This window comes from Syngnathus typhle, linkage group LG15, assembly GCF_033458585.1.
Source record: "Syngnathus typhle isolate RoL2023-S1 ecotype Sweden linkage group LG15, RoL_Styp_1.0, whole genome shotgun sequence".
Classification (NCBI taxonomy): Eukaryota; Metazoa; Chordata; class Actinopteri; order Syngnathiformes; family Syngnathidae; genus Syngnathus; species Syngnathus typhle.
In genome coordinates this window covers 977882-995523 of record NC_083752.1, presented here as the reverse complement: position 1 = coordinate 995523, position 17642 = coordinate 977882, and the positions used below count along the sequence as shown (strand labels likewise).

General features: G+C 49.8%; 3 protein-coding genes across 5 annotated transcripts; 2 read left to right on the top strand and 1 right to left on the bottom strand.

Annotated features, from left to right (window-relative positions):
• The first annotated feature begins 462 nt into the window (after positions 1 to 462).
• LOC133168502 (rho GTPase-activating protein 24-like) lies at positions 463 to 4136 on the top strand. The gene is made up of 10 exons (XM_061300114.1): positions 463 to 514; positions 1154 to 1267; positions 1344 to 1551; positions 1629 to 1761; positions 1847 to 1920; positions 1986 to 2107; positions 2185 to 2401; positions 2565 to 2911; positions 3063 to 3627; positions 3737 to 4136. The coding sequence occupies exons 1-10, from the start codon at positions 463 to 465 to the stop codon at positions 3987 to 3989; spliced, it is 2085 nt and encodes a 694-aa protein (XP_061156098.1). The 3' UTR covers positions 3990 to 4136.
• Positions 603 to 9229, bottom strand: LOC133168549 (putative monooxygenase p33MONOX). 3 transcript variants are annotated; one of them, XR_009718232.1, is made up of 12 exons: positions 8507 to 9229; positions 8033 to 8167; positions 7885 to 7946; positions 7642 to 7817; positions 7368 to 7482; positions 7145 to 7272; positions 6664 to 6767; positions 6404 to 6579; positions 5333 to 5781; positions 3029 to 3902; positions 2574 to 2703; positions 603 to 2481 (listed from the first exon to the last, which is right to left on the bottom strand). XR_009718232.1 is itself a non-coding variant. In XM_061300179.1 (9 exons), exons 3-9 carry the CDS (start codon positions 7907 to 7909, stop codon positions 5561 to 5563), a joined length of 945 nt encoding a protein of 314 aa, XP_061156163.1. In that variant the 5' UTR covers positions 7910 to 7946; positions 8033 to 8167; positions 8507 to 9229; the 3' UTR covers positions 5197 to 5560. The 3 variants fall into 3 exon arrangements, 2 of the variants coding, with proteins under 2 accessions (XP_061156163.1, XP_061156164.1); XM_061300179.1 differs by lacking the exons at positions 603 to 2481; positions 2574 to 2703; positions 3029 to 3902 and having other exon boundaries at positions 5197 to 5781; XM_061300180.1 differs by lacking the exons at positions 603 to 2481; positions 2574 to 2703; positions 3029 to 3902 and having other exon boundaries at positions 5197 to 5778.
• A 140-nt stretch (positions 9230 to 9369) lies between these two features.
• pof1b (POF1B actin binding protein) lies at positions 9370 to 17103 on the top strand. The gene is made up of 12 exons (XM_061300168.1): positions 9370 to 9855; positions 14270 to 14505; positions 14592 to 14616; positions 14684 to 14758; positions 14832 to 14924; positions 14994 to 15107; positions 15177 to 15329; positions 15410 to 15529; positions 15725 to 15862; positions 15994 to 16067; positions 16140 to 16260; positions 16576 to 17103. The coding sequence occupies exons 1-12, from the start codon at positions 9526 to 9528 to the stop codon at positions 16579 to 16581; spliced, it is 1485 nt and encodes a 494-aa protein (XP_061156152.1). The 5' UTR covers positions 9370 to 9525; the 3' UTR covers positions 16582 to 17103.
• Positions 17104 to 17642: the final 539 nt, after the last annotated feature.

The following is a 17642-nucleotide window of genomic DNA, read 5'->3' as shown; positions in this document are numbered from 1 at the left end:
TCCCAGCCGGAGTAATGCTGCTGCTGCTGCTGCTTTTGTGGTGTCTTGCGCTTCAAGTCCCCAAAAGGCAAAGAGACAAGAAATGGGCTTCCAAAGTCGCTCCCGAGCAGTCCAAAAGGGCGCCTTTTGTCTACCGTGGGATTCAACTGGAGCAGCCGCACACTGAAGGAGAGAAGAAGTTTTGAGGAGGATGCCGCCGCTGCTGCTGCTCGAAGATGCTTGTTGAAAGATTCCGTTTGAAGGACAAAGAGGAAACGGCTTGTCAACTTTTCTTTGGCGACCTCCTTCCATCTCCGACTCCATTCAGCCAAGAATGACAACGGCCCAGATTGGAATTTGTTCATCCCGGGCGAGCCTTGGGCCACAGGCGGCGGCGGGCGCACTTGACGGCAACTTGATTTGAAAAAAGGCCTCAACTTTGCATCATCGTTTGCACTGGAGCCTCTCCCGTCGTGCTGCAGCATGGGACTCAGCTGCTTCAAGTCCTGGAAACATGACAGAGCCGGCCTCAAAGGTGACATGCACACAGTCCCTCCAGATCAGGGGTGTGTGTGTGTGTGTGTGTGTGTGTGTGTGAGGTGAAATGACGACTCCGGCAGGGATTTGAGCATTTTGAATTTAACTTTGAAGAGGGGAATGAGTGAGGCATGTCAAAAGCTACAAGACAACTGCCATGCGAGTGTGTGTGTGAGAATATATAGACAAAGCATATATACATCCTTTTGGTTCCGTGTTCAATATAAAGTTCTACCTGAACCTTTTGTCCATCATATGCTACATAAATAATATTGAACTGTACAACTAGTTTGATGCATTTTCTTTGATTTACTCTGCTGCCTGATGGCAGATCAGTACTGCCACCTGGACAGATATATATATGTGTATAGATTTGATTAAGTATCTCAAGTAGCGACTCCTAGTAAATGAACACCATCTGGACAATAATTGATATGACCTCCTGTGATCTTATCTCGCATGGACGTGATCCAATTTGCTCATTAAGTAGCCTCCGCTCTGCCGTTGGACAAAAAGATCTCACTCACGTCATGTTGACTGGCCGCACCGCCTGAGATGGGACTCGTCCCTTTAGCGTCCAAACCGTAAAAAGCATCTTTGGATGGCTGTGTGTGTTTGTGTGTGTGGGCGCGCGCAGGAAACAGAGACGTTTTGGCCAGCCCGGGTTCCTATTTCTTCCTGTCCAACAGCGCCGGCCAGGGGGACGAGTGGCTGAAAAGCCTCAATAGGGGAGTCTGGATCCCCTTCACAGGTAAACAGACGGAGTGAGTGAGTGAGTAGGCATCTTGGGATGCTTGTTTATCAACTCCAACTTGAGTCCCGCTTAGGTGTCTTTGGTCAGCGTCTGGAGGAGACGGTGCTGTACGAGCGGCGTTACGGCGTTTGCTCGGTTCCCCTGGTGGTGGAGCAGTGCGTGGCCTTTATACGAGAGCGGGGCCTCCAGGAGGTGGGCTTGTTTCGCCAACCGGGACGGGCCAGCTCGGTGAGGGAGCTGCAGGAGGCCTTTGACGCCGGGGAAAGGCCCTCCTTCGACAGGTAAGCCTCCAAACTTCCAGCCGGCCGATTGATTGATTGCTTGCTTGCTTCAGTGAGGGAACTTGATGCCTTTGCAGTAACACAGATGTCCACACGGTGGCATCACTGCTGAAGCTCTACTTGCGGCAGCTACCTGAGCCTTTGGTTCCTTTCGGTCACTACCGGGACTTTCTCCTCAGTGGGCAAAAGCTTTCGAGTGACCGCGCGCAGGTGATGAATGCGCTACTCCAAAACAAGATAAGGAAATAGCAAAAAATGGTCTAGTATGCGGAAAGTAAAACACCATAATCCTCAGGGCTTGGAGGAGTTGAGGAGTCTTCTTCAGGAGCTGCCGGTGGCCAACTTCAACCTTCTTCACTTTATATGCCAGTAAGAGCTACTGCAAAAAGATCCAAAATGTCTGCAAGGTGCCATGATGAGTCATTGCTTGATAGGTTCCTCAACGAGGTGCAGAGTCACTCAAAAGGGAACAAGATGAGCTGCCAGAACTTGGCCACGGTCTTTGGGCCCAACATTCTCCGAGCTAAGGCGGAGGACCCGCAAAGCATCGTGGGAGGTGGACACCAAGTCAAAAGGCTCATGCGCTTGCTTAGGTTAGAATGTCAGAAGGAGCTTTGAAGGCTTGTGTTCCAGGTGCAGCACTCGTCCAGGTGCTGATGTCGGAGTTGATCAGGGAGCACCAGTCCCTGTTTTCCAGAGTCTCCCTAGCAGCTCCCGCGCAAACAGCCAGAGGATTTCACGCGTCGCCCGGTCCTCTCAGACGAGCGCATCTGCACCAAGCCCCCTGCCTTCGCCAGATGTCGCTGCCACTTATTGCCGAGCCGTGCCGGGAGTCGGGAGAGAGTAGCAGGTACCTTCTGGATTTGTGACTGTCAAACCAATTGAAATCCAGAGGTGGCTCCTCCAGTTGATTTACAACACAGCCCGACGCTAAAAAGGACGCAAAAGACTCATTTTGTACAATGGTGATGTCATCGAGTTCTCACTCAATCAAGTCAAACCGTGCTGGCAAGTACAGATACCTGTTTCGCTTGCTCGTGCAGCTCAATCCCTTTGTCGTCGGAAGTCACCTCCAACCGCGAGAGCTTCCTGGGCCATCGCTACACCTCGTCGCATCCGGAAAACTGCTTCTTCCCGCTATCGAGTCATCTCCTTCAGAACCACACCGAGGAGAGAACAAGAGATCAACAGCAGCACTTAACCAGTTGCCCATCATCCCCTGCAAATGTTCGCAGCGATGCAAAGCCGACATTTGCGCCCATGGACCGGATGGAGGTCTGGACCGCTCTGGGAGAGGCAGCAGGCGACACAGGTGGCAAAAATCTGCACTTGACGGATGTTAAAAAACAAACAAACCTCTGCTAATACTGTTTCGACACCTTGACTCGGTCGGTAAAAGTACCCTTTTTCAAATGGAGAGTGAAAATAAAAAGTCTGAGAAAATAATACTCAAGTTAACAATGTTAAATCCACTCACCTCATATTTGTACTTGGTTCTTTTCCACCACCAGCTGCAGCAGGGGGCGGCTACCTGTGGAGTTCAAGTGCCACTCAGATGGCAGTCGCTAAAGTTGAGGGCGCCCAAGAGGCCAGCGGGGACAGCAGTGAGGCGCAGGAAGACAGCACGCTATCCCATTATGACAACTTGGACAGAGCGTCTTCCAGTCAGACATTGGACGACATTGCAGGTGAGCATTTGGACCCAAACAGCGAGGAAAACTCTGGCCAAGAATCAGAGGAGGCGTGGCAGACAGTGGGCGACTCCTCGTCGTGGTCCTCCTGCGAGATTATACCTCTGGACCAGAGGCAATATCCCGCAGGTCGGGGTAGTCCAGTCTTGACGTCCCCCTCACGTCAAGCTGTAGATGAAAAACATCTTGACGCTGACACAGACAGTGACCATAACGGAAGACGCCTGAACACCCCGACATCCGGGTCCATCCTCAGCCCCATCAGCACCGGGAGCTCAGAGGTGTTCCTACCGTCCGCTCCTCCGGACGATGCTCAGCCTCTCCTAGGCAAACTTCGACAGCAAATGGCCCAGCAGACGTACGAGTACCAGTCCAGGATACACAGGTTCAAAACAAACACACGTCGCTGCTGGCTGGGCTCAGTGCTCTTTTCTATCATGTATCCATTACAAGTGCAAATAATTGATATTGGTGCCCTCACTCACTCACCACAGGTTGGAGCGCTGCAATGACGCCCTCGAGCGGCAGGTGGCAGCACTGCGCGACCGCCTGGAGCAGCAGAGGCGCAGTCGGAGCGCGGCGGAGGTCAGGATCGGCCAGGTTGAGCGGGCCAGGGCGGCTGCGGACCACCGCAACGCCACACTGCAGGCGGACATGGAGCTGTTTTTCCGGACACGCGGAAAGATCAGAACGCGGGAACGGGGGCATGAGGGAAAGAGAGACCGACGCATCTTAAAGAGTCTGTGAGGACGGGGGGAAAGATGAAGAATTAGTTGTGCTGGACTTACAGCTTCTATATTTGGAAACAACGCACAGCAAGTCTGCGTTCATTTGCATGAGTGACGGAAAGAACCCGAGTTCCTTTATTTGTTGACGCAATATTAAAGGGGCACCAATGTCCAAAGCACAATCGTTGTTTTTGTGCGTAGTGCGTTCACTACGTGCGTTCAAGTCAACCAGGCAAACTCTCACTTCAACATCATATTTTGATAGGAAAGAAATAATGTGCTTTTTGGGGGATGTGACATTTATTCAGTAAGAAATAATCACTCGACACTATCAGTCACGACAAACAGAAAGGACACAATTCATTGCCTTTAGAGGAGGGAGGGAGGGAGGGAGGGAGGGAGGGAGGGAGGGAGGGAGGGAGGGAGGGAGGGAGGGAGGGAGGGAGGGATTGTGGCAGACCAACATACGGCACGTGGGTCAAACAGTATATACAGCTCTACTTTTGTTTTCCTGGCCTGCCTGTTGATGAACGGCAAAAACAACAGCAACTTCATTGCATCTCTAGTGTCTACGATACTTGCTTGTGATATTGAATTCAGTACAACACTTATGCAAATGACGCATACAATATGAGTGTCAGTTGGTGAAACTTTTTTTCTTTTTCCTTCAAACTTTCCAAGGAGTGTTTGATTCATCTGACCCACTAAGGCCCGCAGAGAAGTCGGCCAGCATTTAGCACGGACAAAAAAATATTCTCAATTTGTAACAGTGACAGCACGAGCTGCTAATAAAAGTGCAACGACTAAAACAAGGAAAGTGCAACTAAAGGGGAAAAGGACGCTTGACAAGCATTTGAAGTGTGTTTTTTCAACTTCAAAAACCAACGGTAAACTCACGTTTCTACTAGAATTAAAACATAACTAAATAATAGGCGGCAAGGACGGGGAGGAAAAAGAAAAAGGAATAAAAGTGGATTATCGGAGCACCAGAGTCAGCCATTGTCCCGATTTCTGAGACTTTAGTCTAATCGATCAAAGAATTTGGGGCAATTATTAAGCAGAGTAGGATGTTAAGATAAAGTGCAATTAAAGGATGAGCTTCTTCAGTCCTTTTCAGAGGATTTCAAAAAATTCGACAGTTGAAATACTTACAGCTCTATGCGTAGCAGAATGGGCTTTCAAATCAAATAAAAAAGAGCAAAATATGAAAACAAAAATGACAGGTGTTATTTTGAGCTAAATGTTCATTAATAAAACACTCATTTTAAAAATCAAATTTTACGTACAAAATCAAATGATCAACACGCCTACGGCAAATCTCATTTTGTAACAAGCGTAGAAGTTGTTCATTGACAGACTGACCTATGAAAGATGCTCACTGGTATCAATCACTCTGCCATCGCCTGGCTCCCTGCTCCAAAGAGGACACTTTGCTCTATTTGGATTCCATTCTGTGTGAAAATGCTACAAACAAATATGAATTATGTTCTGAAGCGGAGGTTGCACCGTACACTGGAGCTGCCATTTTGACAGGTGGAAATGGGAGACCGTGTGACCTCGTCAGAGTGGTCGCGGGACGGGCTGCGGCATCTAGAAGCCGGAGGGCGTAAGGATGTTCATGTCGCGCGGCTTGAGCTTGTGCGGGCGGGCGCCCTGCCGCCGCCCCTCCGCCGTCGGGATCTCCATCCTGGGCAGGGCGGCAGCCCTCTGGGCGTCGGGGCCGTCGGCCAACCGGGTGGCCGCCTGCGACTTCATGACCTCCGCCGCGCTGGGCTTGTGGATGCCGCGGTAAGCCTGAAGCGCAAAGCCTGCTGGGTGGGTTCAAAAAGGACAGACAAAAGAAAGACAGCAGGGTAAACTCACATGTGAGCCAAAGCAGCCACTGCCCAACCCTTGGAACAGGGGCCGGCGAGCCGCATGCTGCTTCACCAAGTCCCAAGCCAATGACTTTGTGATGGCACGGAGCAGCCAATTCAGTCAAGACATAAAGTACCCTACCCAAAGTCATGCATGCGGCGGGCGGCAAAAAAAAAATAAAAAAATAAAAAGGGGCTTGGACGTCTTCTCAGCACGCCAAGCCTCGCTCCCCCATTGAGCTGTGTTCAAAGTCATCCCGCCTCTCTTTTTATACAGGGCCATCCAAAATGGCCACCGAGCGAGCGAGCGGTCGGTCTGAAGGTCGTCCTTTCACTCATTAACCTAAAGCTCCTCTTTTCTTTTGCTTACAAAATCCATGAGCCTGGCCTGATAAACGGGAGATTGTGCCTTGCGACCTTGGTCGACAGGGCACATGCTGCCTCGCTCACCGTGTCCGATGGCGGCTGTGTGAATGCTCGCCGCTAGTGGCCAAGGCTTGTTTTTTTGACAATAACACCAAACATCCTGGAGCCAATGCGTCATCCATAAAGCCTACATTTACGCAAACGTGTTTACCTGGCACGATAGGATCGGTGCCCAGATCGGAAGTGGACTTGTGCACCGGCGGCCGTGGCCCAAACACGCCCCAGCGCTCCAGCACGCCGCCGCCTCCTCCGTCGCCTCCCACCAGATCCACACTGCTGTTGGAGGAGCTCACGCTGACGTCCGAACTGGTGCTGCTGAACCAGGTTCTGGACACGAGACGACAACAACAAACAAACCAAAGCAGGGCTGGTTACATATCAGGCAGGCGGGGGATGTTTATTGGGGCAAACCTGCGCTGTTGTTTTGGGGACGTGTGCGGGGTGGTGGATGGTGTGGACTGGGCCGACGAGGTCTGGCGCTCTTCCCGAGCCTCCATGCTCTGAATCTGCATTTTCTACACCGCAATAAAAGAATATGGGGGAAAAAAAAAAAACATCCTTACGATAGAATCAGGTTCTAATACTCTAAGCATGACAACGACACATTAGGGCGACAACAACAACAACACAAAAAATGTTGTGAGGATAAAACAAATAACTTTAAACAGGAAGCAAATCTTGATAATAAGGACAAAGCAATAAAGTGCTATTCATATTCATTTGACAAAGGAGTATTGCGGTTCCTACGACATAAGAATGGTACCAAAGCCGCAAGAAAAAGGATTTTGAGAAAAAGAAGTACTTTACATGGATTTGGAGCAGACTGCTTGACTTTGGCTTCAACCTAGAAGTCCGTTCTGGGCTGCTAATCAATATTTGATGTGTGTGCTACCTGGAAGGATTCAGGCATGCGGTGATGGTGTCTCGTCTCCTCTGCCGTCAGGCCTTTGTGCGGAGTGTAACTGGTGTCGGTTAGGCCCGCCTTCTCTTCAAACTTGTACATGCTGTCGTGGGACTGCTCTGTGGATAGAAACACCGGACGACTGCAAAAGGCCGGACATTGAAGTACAACGCCGGCGGGCGGGCGTTCGGTCGGGGGTCGTTGCCTTCCTTACTGGTGATGAGAGAGTTGAGGATGAGGGAGGAAGCCTTGGTCTTCACTACACCCGTGGACCTGGACGAGGCGCTGTCCAACACCTTAGATTGACCAACCGCAACGCCTTCATCCTCCTGGTGGCCAAGCCCAAGGAATGAATTGTGTGGGCCTCATACGCCATTGTTACGCAGCAGATCCATGTGAACTCTCGAGCTTAAGCCATGTCATTTAAGCAATGGTCCAAACTGTCAAATCTTGCGAGTGGAAGGAAGGGCTCGGGGTTTGTGTCCCACCTCCGCCAGGTGGTTGAACTTCCTCTCGGGCACGACGGGGCGCCTCCACAGGTTGGTGATGTTGATGTCGTGCGGGGGCGTGGACATCGGCGCCTCCAGGTTGTCGTCGTAGCTGAGCGCCCGGCGGGTCATGCCGACGGGGAGCTTCATTCCGCCCATCCCGGGACCTTCCAGAGCTGCCGAGGCAATGCCGTGTCGAGCCCTTGGTTCGTAAACACCCGATCGTTGTTGTTTCCAACTCACCTGGTAAGTCACCCGAGCCAGACATGGTTTGCGTACTATTGAGAGTAAAGTTGGAGCAGTAACTGTGGGGACAGAAGAGGTAACGATGAGACTTCCAATGCAGGCATTCACAAGAAATTGTAACCTTGTGCAAAAACGGCATTCGAACCTGTGATTAGAGTGACAGCGGCGAGCAGAAGCTGGAAACGGATGGGCTCATTGCATCCGCTTATGCTTAAAAGTGCTGTGGACAGGGCTGATGGAGAAGCTGAGGTTGCATCAGGTCAGATGTGACGCATATCCTCTAGCGGTGCATTATGGAAAACGGAGCCAGGCCGAAGCACATACAGGAATCCAGTCAACAACATAGCATTTGTTCAATGACCGTGACCAACAATATTCGACGGTTTAGGTACATCTCATTGACGCCGAATGGAAGAGTGGTGCCTCAAACGCCACATTCGAGATGATTGAAAGGACATTTGAACCGTTATTGACATGGAAATATGGTTGCATCGTTCAACTATTACATTTCTGAACGCAGTTTGGTTCCGCAGATTGCGGAACCAACTGATGCTGAAGGACAACCAGATGCGACACAACTAGCGACCAAACAATTCTAGAGGCGATTCTTCTGTCTCACCAAGGCGAAAACGTCGAGGCGTGTGGCTATAGTTTCCGATATGAACCTCCAACGATGAATGGGCAGTTTGCTGGGAAGTTCATCATTTGCTCGTCGGCCATTATGCTGATTCGTGAAATGATTTCCGGGATCGATTTGCGACGTCACCTCCTCATCTCGCGAGACTTTGTGGTTCTTGTTTTGGAGTCAAGCTTGAGTTTACTGCTTGCAGCTGAAACACGTTCGACGTCGTTTAGCATCGTTTTCGTTTCTACTGACTCGTTTTGTGCAAGCACGTCCGAATGGTTTTTATTTTCAGGTGACGCGTACTTCACCCGTGGCTCTCTGGCTCCGTCTAGTGTTTCGTTTACAGAATGACGTCATACTGTCGAAAATGGCCTGTTGACATTCATGAGCTGAGCGGTGGGCGTTTCCATGGCGACAAGAATTACGACTTCGTGCCTAGTAAACAACGCGGCGAAAAGCTGTTTGAGCATTTATTACATATTTTCCTTGTAGCCTACTACTACCACCACACTTTTTTTTCTCACTAGTGAGACAGTTGAGCAGCACAATCGAATGATTTTTCAATACTGTAGGTCGGACACACGAGTGAGTGGGATAACGTTGGAAAGCACGCTACTAGGGAGGCCAAACTGCACACTGGTTGACATCTGCGTAGTAGTTAAGACTGGACCACATGAGTAGTAGTCAAGCTGAGCCCCTTAAAGTATGATGTAATAAATGCTGAAGGGCTTGTTGGAACTTTCTCTCGGTTCCGCCCACCTCCACAGCCGACATTTGCATGCCAAGCAACAGCACCTCCCAACGCGTCGCTAGCTTCTCCCCCCCGCAGATCGACTCCACTAACCGGACTTTCCTCCCAAGTGTAGAGAAGGAAGTAACATTGGAGGACTCACCTCTCCTCTCCTCTCCTCTCCAGGCGGAAAAAAACAAAGAGCACCAGCGGAGCAGCTTGTTTTGAACAACTTTCCGGACTTTTTTCCCTTCTAACATTTTCTAACATCGTCTCCGCAACGATGTCCGTCCAGAGCCAGAAGACCACCACGTCCACCTCCACCTACCGGACCGTGAACGTGGCCTCGCCCGAGCCGGTGAGCGGCGGTACGTTGCTGACCACGACCGCCCGCTCGGCGTCCCCGCTTCAGTACGCCGTCAACGGCGGCAACTACAACACGCTGCGCTACCTGGTGCCGGTGCAGCCGAGCGTGCAGCAGCAGTCCTACGTGCTGGTGCAGCAGCAGCCGACCGTCATGCAGCAGATGATGTCGCCCGTCTACCTGCAGGGCGTCCCCCGCGTGAGCGTCAGCAGCAGCCTGGACTCGGAGCTCCTGTTTCAGCAGAACACGGTGAGAACACTTGCTCCGTTGCTCGCGCGCTCCGTGGACACGGCACGCACCTTCTTCACTCCAGTGCCAATTTCTAGAGACAAGTTGAAGTGAACAAGGAAAGGATTGAGAGCATTGATGACATGTTTGCTCTTTACTACTTGCACAACTACTGCTAGTAAATGTATTAGTATGACTAGTGAGGCAAAACGGGACGCGTTAACATTTGTTACTTGTCCTCATTTTAGCATGCAGTCAGTCAGTCAAAATTGCCCTGCCGGTGTGCAGAAAGTGGGGAAAACAACCCCCCCCCCCCCCCCGTACGTAGTAAGACGCTTGAAATTGTCACTTTGGGCTTTCCACTGTTGCATGAAGCAACCGCATGTGATGATGATGACGGTGTCTGCATTTAGCAACAGGCGTGCGTGTGCATTGTGAGCAGAGTGTATCATCATTTCAAACACTGTCTTGTCATTTGCATTGCGGGATTTGGCTGTATTCCAGCTCCTCCTTTGCAAAGGCCACCGTTTGGTTTGCAAGTATCTTTGGGCAATACGCATGATGCAACAGTGTGTGCATGCGTCGGCCGGCGTATGACTGCATCCTAACGCCCGGCCCGGCCCGGCCCTGACTTCTCGCAGCCTATCGTGAGCAATCGTTTGTCATCATGATACGAGGGAGTCGTACTCGTTTCACCCACTGAAGGGAATTGGAATGAAACAAATAATGACCGACATCCGTCACGTGCTTCTGATCGGGCCGCTTCTCGAGTGGGAGTTGGTCGAAGCTGGAAAATGACAACTCCAAACCTAAACGGCCGACTTCCTCTTCAATTTTTCTGTGTCCTGGTTCCATAGACACGTTCATCGGATTTTGCATCGCTCAGTGAAACCCATGCCGATTGGTCTATCTCGGCCGGCGTTTACAGTCGGTCCTCCTGATACAACGAAGGTCCTGCGCATGTTCTTTCTTGAGCTTTTTATTTCTCGATAGGGATTTCCCCTGGCTCCTCTTTTATTTCCAACCACACTCATTCGTTCTCCTGTTTTGAGTAACTCCAGTCGGGATTGTCAGAAAGCGAGCGAGCCACCCGGCTGGCAAGGTGGCACGCCCTGAACTCGCATCGCAGTAAAACAGATTGCAGTGGTCATAGGTCATATGAAGCAGTGCACTTCATTATCTTACGCAACACATACATTCTAAAACAAAACAATATCCCCCCCAAATGTTTCAACCAAGTATTTTTGGGATGTAAATATTCCGATAGAAAGGAGTTGCTGCATTTATGGAGCTGGAACCCCCCAAAAAAACCTAAAGCAGGGAAATTTAAAATGTACAATAATACTCCGGCACTCAAAATAGGGGATATGAAATTTGATCTTACGCTAAGCATGGTGATTCAAAGTGTACAAACAACTGGAACGTTTTGTGAAAAAGCTCTGTCAGCAGTGTCGTTTTCTGGAAAGACAAGTTCCTATTGTGAGGCGTTGGGCTCACTCAGACAATAGCACACAGACATAGCATAGCATATCCGAGGGCAGCTACTTTGTTCCATCAGTGACGCCAACCTGCCAGGTGAGATTGGTGCTAGCTAGGCTAGGGGCGTAGTAACATGGAATCAGAAAGGTGCTTGAGGTCAATAACATTCTTTAGCTTGTTGTGCAGCCACTCAGTGCTTACGTAACCAAGTGTGGATGTCAGCAGCAAGGACTGCTGTTTGACTTGAGAGAGCATTGCACCTAAAAGACTGAGATTTGCACAGATACTTTCATACGTTGAATTCAGTTCATGATTTGATGACATTATTTGTCGAAATACTTGCACAGATACTTTACCAAACAATGAATGATTTCATTCCGTTGTAATTTGACATAGGGCTGCTATTTTGGCACCAAAGAGGCCATCAAACTCATGTTCCACTGCTCCCGTTGTTAAGTTGAACAAAAGCCTCAGCTTTTGCAAGCAGGGTGGCCGATCTAGCCCGAAAACACCAGACGGACAGTCTTTCCGCATCTTCCTCAAACAAGAGTACAAAGATGCATTCTTGGGGCGGGTTAAAGGACTCCTCCGGCGGGCACAGCTTTCTATGAACACAGCTCTTTCTTCCTCTCGCCTCAGAGCGTGAGCAGGAACTTGTCCTCAGGCTTCAGCCTATCCCCCCGCAAGACCCCTGAGCCCAGTGTGGATGAGGAAGAGGAGGCAAGGCACACACAAACACAGCAGTTTGGCTTCCCCACCCGTCCGTCCGTCCGTCCAGTCTGTCTGTCCAACTGTCTGGCAGGAGCACAAATATGTGTCCTTTGAAAGCTTTTGCCCTTTGTTTGGAGCTTGAGAATGAAACAAATGAAAGTGTTGCTTTGAGGAAACATCCCATTCTCCCTCAGCATAGGAGCTTAAACCTGTCGCAGCAGGTTGCGCTGGGAGTGACTTCATTACTTGGTGCCAAAAATCATTATATCACCAATTTGGGTGAGGACTGCATCTTCTAAAAATAATAAGCTCTTTTTTTCACACCCTATTCTGTATTTTATTGCAATAAAGTACAATTATCTTGATCGTGCGTAAAGAACTACACGGAATAGTTTGATAAAACGACGTATGGAAATGGTCTCTCTAGACGCTCATTTGCGAGGAGTTCATTTGGTTATACAAGCTTATCATGGTAGTGTGTGCAAATATGTGATTGGGCCTTGTCTGGGTCAAGGCTAGCTTATTAGCAAAGTTGAAGCCCGTACTCATGTTTGGCTCTCTGAACTCAAAGGTCACATTTCAGTATGCTGTCTTAGTTTCGGTACTGACAGGAAGCGGAGGGAGGGAGTGTGCAAGTGTGTGTGTGCGACACACCCATCGGCTCAAAACAGACATTAGCTTGCGTTAATAGCTCATAGCGTGTCTGACAAAGCACTCAAGGGTGTGTGCGTGTACAAAGGCGTGTCCGGGGCCACGTTTTTGCAGTGGGTGGGTGAATTCCGTGGAATGTCAACCTGCAGCGTCACGCATAGGACGGGCGTGGCCACAGTGCTTTACGGTATTGACGCTCATTTGGTGACTTTTTCTCGGAAGCACCCGAGAGGATTTGCCATGACGCTCGCTGCCAAAGCATTATCCAAAATGAAGTCCGTCAACATTTCCGCTTCCTATAACAAAGGTTAAGGGTTGTTATAATTGAAGATGTCCTGGAGTGTAACCCGAGAAGAGGCTGTTATCAAGCAAGATTGATCAGTTGACCTCAGCGAGCGACATTGCGACCTTTTTTGCGCCCAGTTCTTCAAATGCCCAAATAGAGCTGAACACCGCCTTCCGATTCATGCCTCAGCGTGAATGTCGTTGAAGAGTTCCACTTGCTCGCATCGACGGTAGCACTTAGCAAATAATGGCAAATGACCGGCTCACTTTTTGTGCAGGCATGAGCGGCGTGCGCTGACACATCCATGTGAACCCTCACGCTAGTTGGAACTTTCATTGACACAAGTGTCTTAGTCGACACGTCGAATGGCCGCTGAGAGAAGTGCTTGTGCAGAGGATTCCTTGAGGCGAAAAAAATCTCATCACATAAACAAACTGAAGATGTTATCTTTTGATAAGCCGAAGGAAGGGCACAACACCAGCAAGGCTTTTTGTTTTTGTCACCGACATGCTGGTTTGCGATCTTCTCTCGGGCCCTTGGGGAATCTGGCAGAGCCACTCTGCGGGTATTTATGAAGCCATGACAAAAGTGTCAGCTCACAAAAGCGTGAGTGACGAGTTATTGGTATTTACGGAGGGAGAGTGAAGTTGCATGGCATGACTGCAGATAAGGGCTTATGCAACATTGAGTCGGACTCCAGATAAGGACAAACGCCGTGTTTAACCTTGTGTTGGAGAAAAAATGCCTCGCACACTTTTTCAACACATCGAAAGTTAGCGTTTGTTTGTTTGTTTTTGTTTCCTATTGTGTTTGTAGTGACGACATGAGTGAAAAACAATGTCATGTCTGACCAACAGGTTTTTCTTTTGCTGGCCGATACCGTTCAGATTTTTGGCGGGAAAACATTCCCATGACCCATCAATCGGCAGATTGGTTTAAACAAAACAAAGAAGAGGAATAAAATCCCTTTTTGGGGTCCCTCAATGCTTATAGCAATGAAGATGTGAATTACGGGGTGAACGTTGGACTGTTTGTTGCCTTGTATTTGTTGAACTTTGCATATGAATCAGACAAATTCGGACCATTTTTTGGGGTGGGAGCGTTTGAATGTCATCGTTTGTTTGTTACATTTTGTTAACGAGCAATTTGAACAAATCGTCGACGATTTTTCTCCCATTAAAAATGATGGTATTGGCCCATCGATGGATCGATCGGAACGGACACGGTTAAGTCACAAACGTGAACCGTGATCTCTATTGGGACACTAACGTCCTCCATCTAAGAGATCCATCGACGCTGTGCTTCCAGGAGCAGGAGGACGAGGAGGCGGTGGAAGTGGAGGAGGTGGAGATTGTCAACATCGTACAGCAGAGGCCGCCGCCGCCGGCCATCGAGAAGATCTCCCGCACGGAGGTGAAGACGGACCTGAACGAGGCCACCAAGATGGACACGCGCTACTTTGCCGCCTTACTGGCCGACGTCTACAGGAAAAACTGCGACATCCACTCCTGCATCTCGGAGCACGTGTCCAAGATCCGAGGACAGTGAGTGGGCCGCTGACACGCGTAACGTGCCGTCTTATCGCACCGAAAATGGAATAACGGTTTACGTTCTCCCTTTTGCGTGACAGGAAAGTGGATCTGGGTGTTGACCAGGTGCGTTAGCGCTCGCTCATTTTGTTGGACTCCGAAACACAATCTCAATAACAAGCTGTGTGTTTAGGTGGAAGATGTTGAGTCCCTGCTCCCGAAAGGAGCCACGGAACTGACCAAACAGCAAATCCGTTACCTGCTGCAGGTGGGTTATTCGCAAGCTGAGAGCTCGCTCAGCGTGGAGCAAATTGTCAACAACTTTGTGCGCACGGGTGTAGACTCGCCTCACTGCGGATAAGAGCATGCGTCTGCTGCTGTCCACCTTCAGCAGCCTGAGAGAAGAGCTCCTGCACATGTCCGATGACTTGCGGGTAAGACTTTGTATTGACCACGCGCCGCCTCAAGGAAATTGCCCTGAAATGCGTTACTGTGCCTTTCAGCGTCTGGAAGGCGAGAAGGAGGCGCTGGAGCGAGATCTGGCCTTCAAAGTGGATCAGGGTCGCCAGTACGACAGTCTCTTGGAAGCCGTTCGTGAAAACAACAGACAGCTTCAGGTAAGAAAGAGCCCGGAGACCGCCCGACCTTAGAACTTTTTTCAAATGATCATCCCCATCTCCATCCAGGTGTCTCTGAAGGAGAGCACCACCTCCCAGCGTGCCATGGAGAGCCAGCTGATGAGCGCCCGCAACACCGACGCCAGCCGCGACTTCCGAATGAAAGAGCTGGAGGGACGCATCAGAGCTCTGGAGAAGGAGAACGAGATGCTCCGACAGAAGGTAGACCCCCCCCCCCCCCCCCCCCCCCGGCCTCAACTAGTCTAAAGGTATTTGACCGTATGCGCCTTGCCACATTGCAGCAATTAGGCCAATCCAACAGCAGCACCCTCCACATCAAGACCGAGGAGCTGTCGCGGCAGTTCAACGAGCAGCTCGGCACCATGAAACAGGAGAAGGACCAAGAGATCCTGCGGCTGCGGGTGGGTGAATTTGCCTCTTACGGACCAGCGTTTAATAGTGTTGATGTTGTAGAGTCACCAACCTAAACGTTCAACCGAACCATATCATTTCATCCGACCCAAGTCTGCTAGCTCAATGCTAAGTGATCAAACAAAACGCCATCGACGGGGCAGGGCGCCAAAGGGAACGCTCATCCATTTTCCGTCCCTTTTTAGACTCAGATTACGAGGCTCCAGACAGAGATCACCACCGAGAGAACGTCGTCCGCCTCGGAGAAGACCCTCCAGTTGAAGATCTCGGAGCTGCTCGCCATGCTGGAGCAGCGACAGAGCACCATCACCAGACAGGAGGAGGTCTGTAACATCACACGCGCGAGTACCAATACCAGCTAGCGGTATCAGTTATGATTTGGTCTGGCCGAGAATAACTGGTGAAAAGTCCTGATTCCTGTTTACCGCTGACCCGCTCACAATCTCTCCTGTAGGAAATCCAAAGGCTGATGATGGAGAGAAACAAAAAAGACAGCTCCCAAACCACCAAGACTATCATCACCAAAAGGTACGCTGCACAAGACGAAAAATCAGCTCTTTGGTTCATTCGGGTCACTTACGCTCTTTTCCGTCACTGCAGGTACAGGAACCAGTACCCCATCCTGGGCCTGCTGAGTGACGACTACCAGATAAACTCCACCTCGCCTATCAGTGAAGACAAGACCATCGTCATTGAGAGATCCGGAGAGGTTATCCGACGGGTATGTAACAGAACCGGCCGGGCAGGAGGGCTACTGGAGCATTAGCAACATACTGTAGTTGTTCTTGTCAAGTGAGTTGATCGAGGCTCTCGCTGTGGTGCAGTTTTTCACCCATGGTGGTTGCGTCCGGAATGTATTTTCCCTAACAAAGACCGCGGAGACACTTTCCAGACCAACCGTTGCAACATCAACCCAGAGATCAAATTCACTGTGTATCAAATGACGTTGCGCCTCTTGGTGGCCAACAAGTGCTACGGCGTGTAACTATCCATACACTCTTTGATAAAGACACACACACTGCTTTTGTCCCAACAGGAATGAGGGCACAAGAACAACACGGCAGCTCATCCATCCCACTCCATGGATTCCGAAGAATAGCTTATGCGCAGAAATGGATCTGGTGGTGTCTTATTTTTGTACTAATCCAACAGTTCTGAAAAGTTTTTTTTCTTTTTTGCATTGACCAATTATGGGCATACGATGCCTAGCTTTTGCAGTAACTCATTGATCATTTCCCCGCAAAGTCAGGTCAATTTGTCACTGTAAATATTTAAATATCTGTATTTGTGAGAAGGTTTAGAGAAATGGGGGGCTTTGCGGTTTCTTTAAGTTGATTTGATTATGTTTATTTGAGGGTGGTGTGAAGGGGAGAGGTGCATGGATGTAGGCGCTTTATGGTTAGGGAGTTTTAAGAGGGGATTTTAAAGCACAACATGATGTCAACTGGTATTTTTTTGGGCTTCTAGTGTAGTGAACGCTTTTTGTCCACTGGAAGATGTCCTACAGCCTGATTAGCATGGGACGCTAACACATTAGCAATAAAACAGCCTTACTAAAACCTGACGTGTGACTACTCATTCCCGCTTTGTGCGACGTTTCCAAAATGTACTGGGTTTGCTCACTAAGCGAAGGCTTAGGATTTGTAACAGTATATCCGATAGCGAGCTAGCAATAGCTTAACTAGCATATCATCATAGTAGTGTCGCCTGCAAGTAACCCCATCAGAGGGGGCTAAAAAGTACTAGCATCTAGACTTTAGCAACTTTTGACCTCTAGAGAGGTGTAAAAACCAAAACAAAACGGGGTTGCACTGTAGTAATTTAGACAGCAGGTGGCGTTATTTGCTCTTCGGCAATCGATTGGGAATGAGGTCACGGCAGCTCTGTAGGGCTCGTTGGCTGCCCCATCGACTGCTTGTCACAACACCCGACCGACCTTCTACAAACGGAAGCCGTCCCAACCGACTTGGAAATGTGTACAAGAGAAAGCGACGTGTGAGGAATTGGCGTGCAAAGTGAAGCTCTGTCGTGTCGAGCTCCATCGGGATCCTTCTCCGCCCTGGTCGCACACGTTCCTGGACTCAATCGATTATGCGGGCCGTT

Coding starts and splice junctions, on each gene's coding strand:
- pof1b (XM_061300168.1), top strand. CDS start 9,526: ATGTCCGTCCAGAGCCAGAAGACCACCACGTCCACCTCCACCTACCGG. Junction 14,759..14,831: donor AAATCCGTTACCTGCTGCAG/GTGGGTTATTCG, acceptor GCACGGGTGTAG/ACTCGCCTCACTGCGGATAA. Junction 14,925..14,993: donor ACATGTCCGATGACTTGCGG/GTAAGACTTTGT, acceptor TGTGCCTTTCAG/CGTCTGGAAGGCGAGAAGGA.
- LOC133168549 (XM_061300179.1), bottom strand. CDS start 7,909: ATGTCTGGCTCGGGTGACTTACCAG. Junction 7,818..7,884: donor TGGCTCGGGTGACTTACCAG/GTGAGTTGGAAA, acceptor TTGCCTCGGCAG/CTCTGGAAGGTCCCGGGATG. Junction 7,483..7,641: donor AGTTCAACCACCTGGCGGAG/GTGGGACACAAA, acceptor CTTGGCCACCAG/GAGGATGAAGGCGTTGCGGT.
- LOC133168502 (XM_061300114.1), top strand. CDS start 463: ATGGGACTCAGCTGCTTCAAGTCCTGGAAACATGACAGAGCCGGCCTC. Junction 2,108..2,184: donor CCCGCAAAGCATCGTGGGAG/GTGGACACCAAG, acceptor CTTGTGTTCCAG/GTGCAGCACTCGTCCAGGTG. Junction 2,912..3,062: donor TAAAAAACAAACAAACCTCT/GCTAATACTGTT, acceptor TTCCACCACCAG/CTGCAGCAGGGGGCGGCTAC.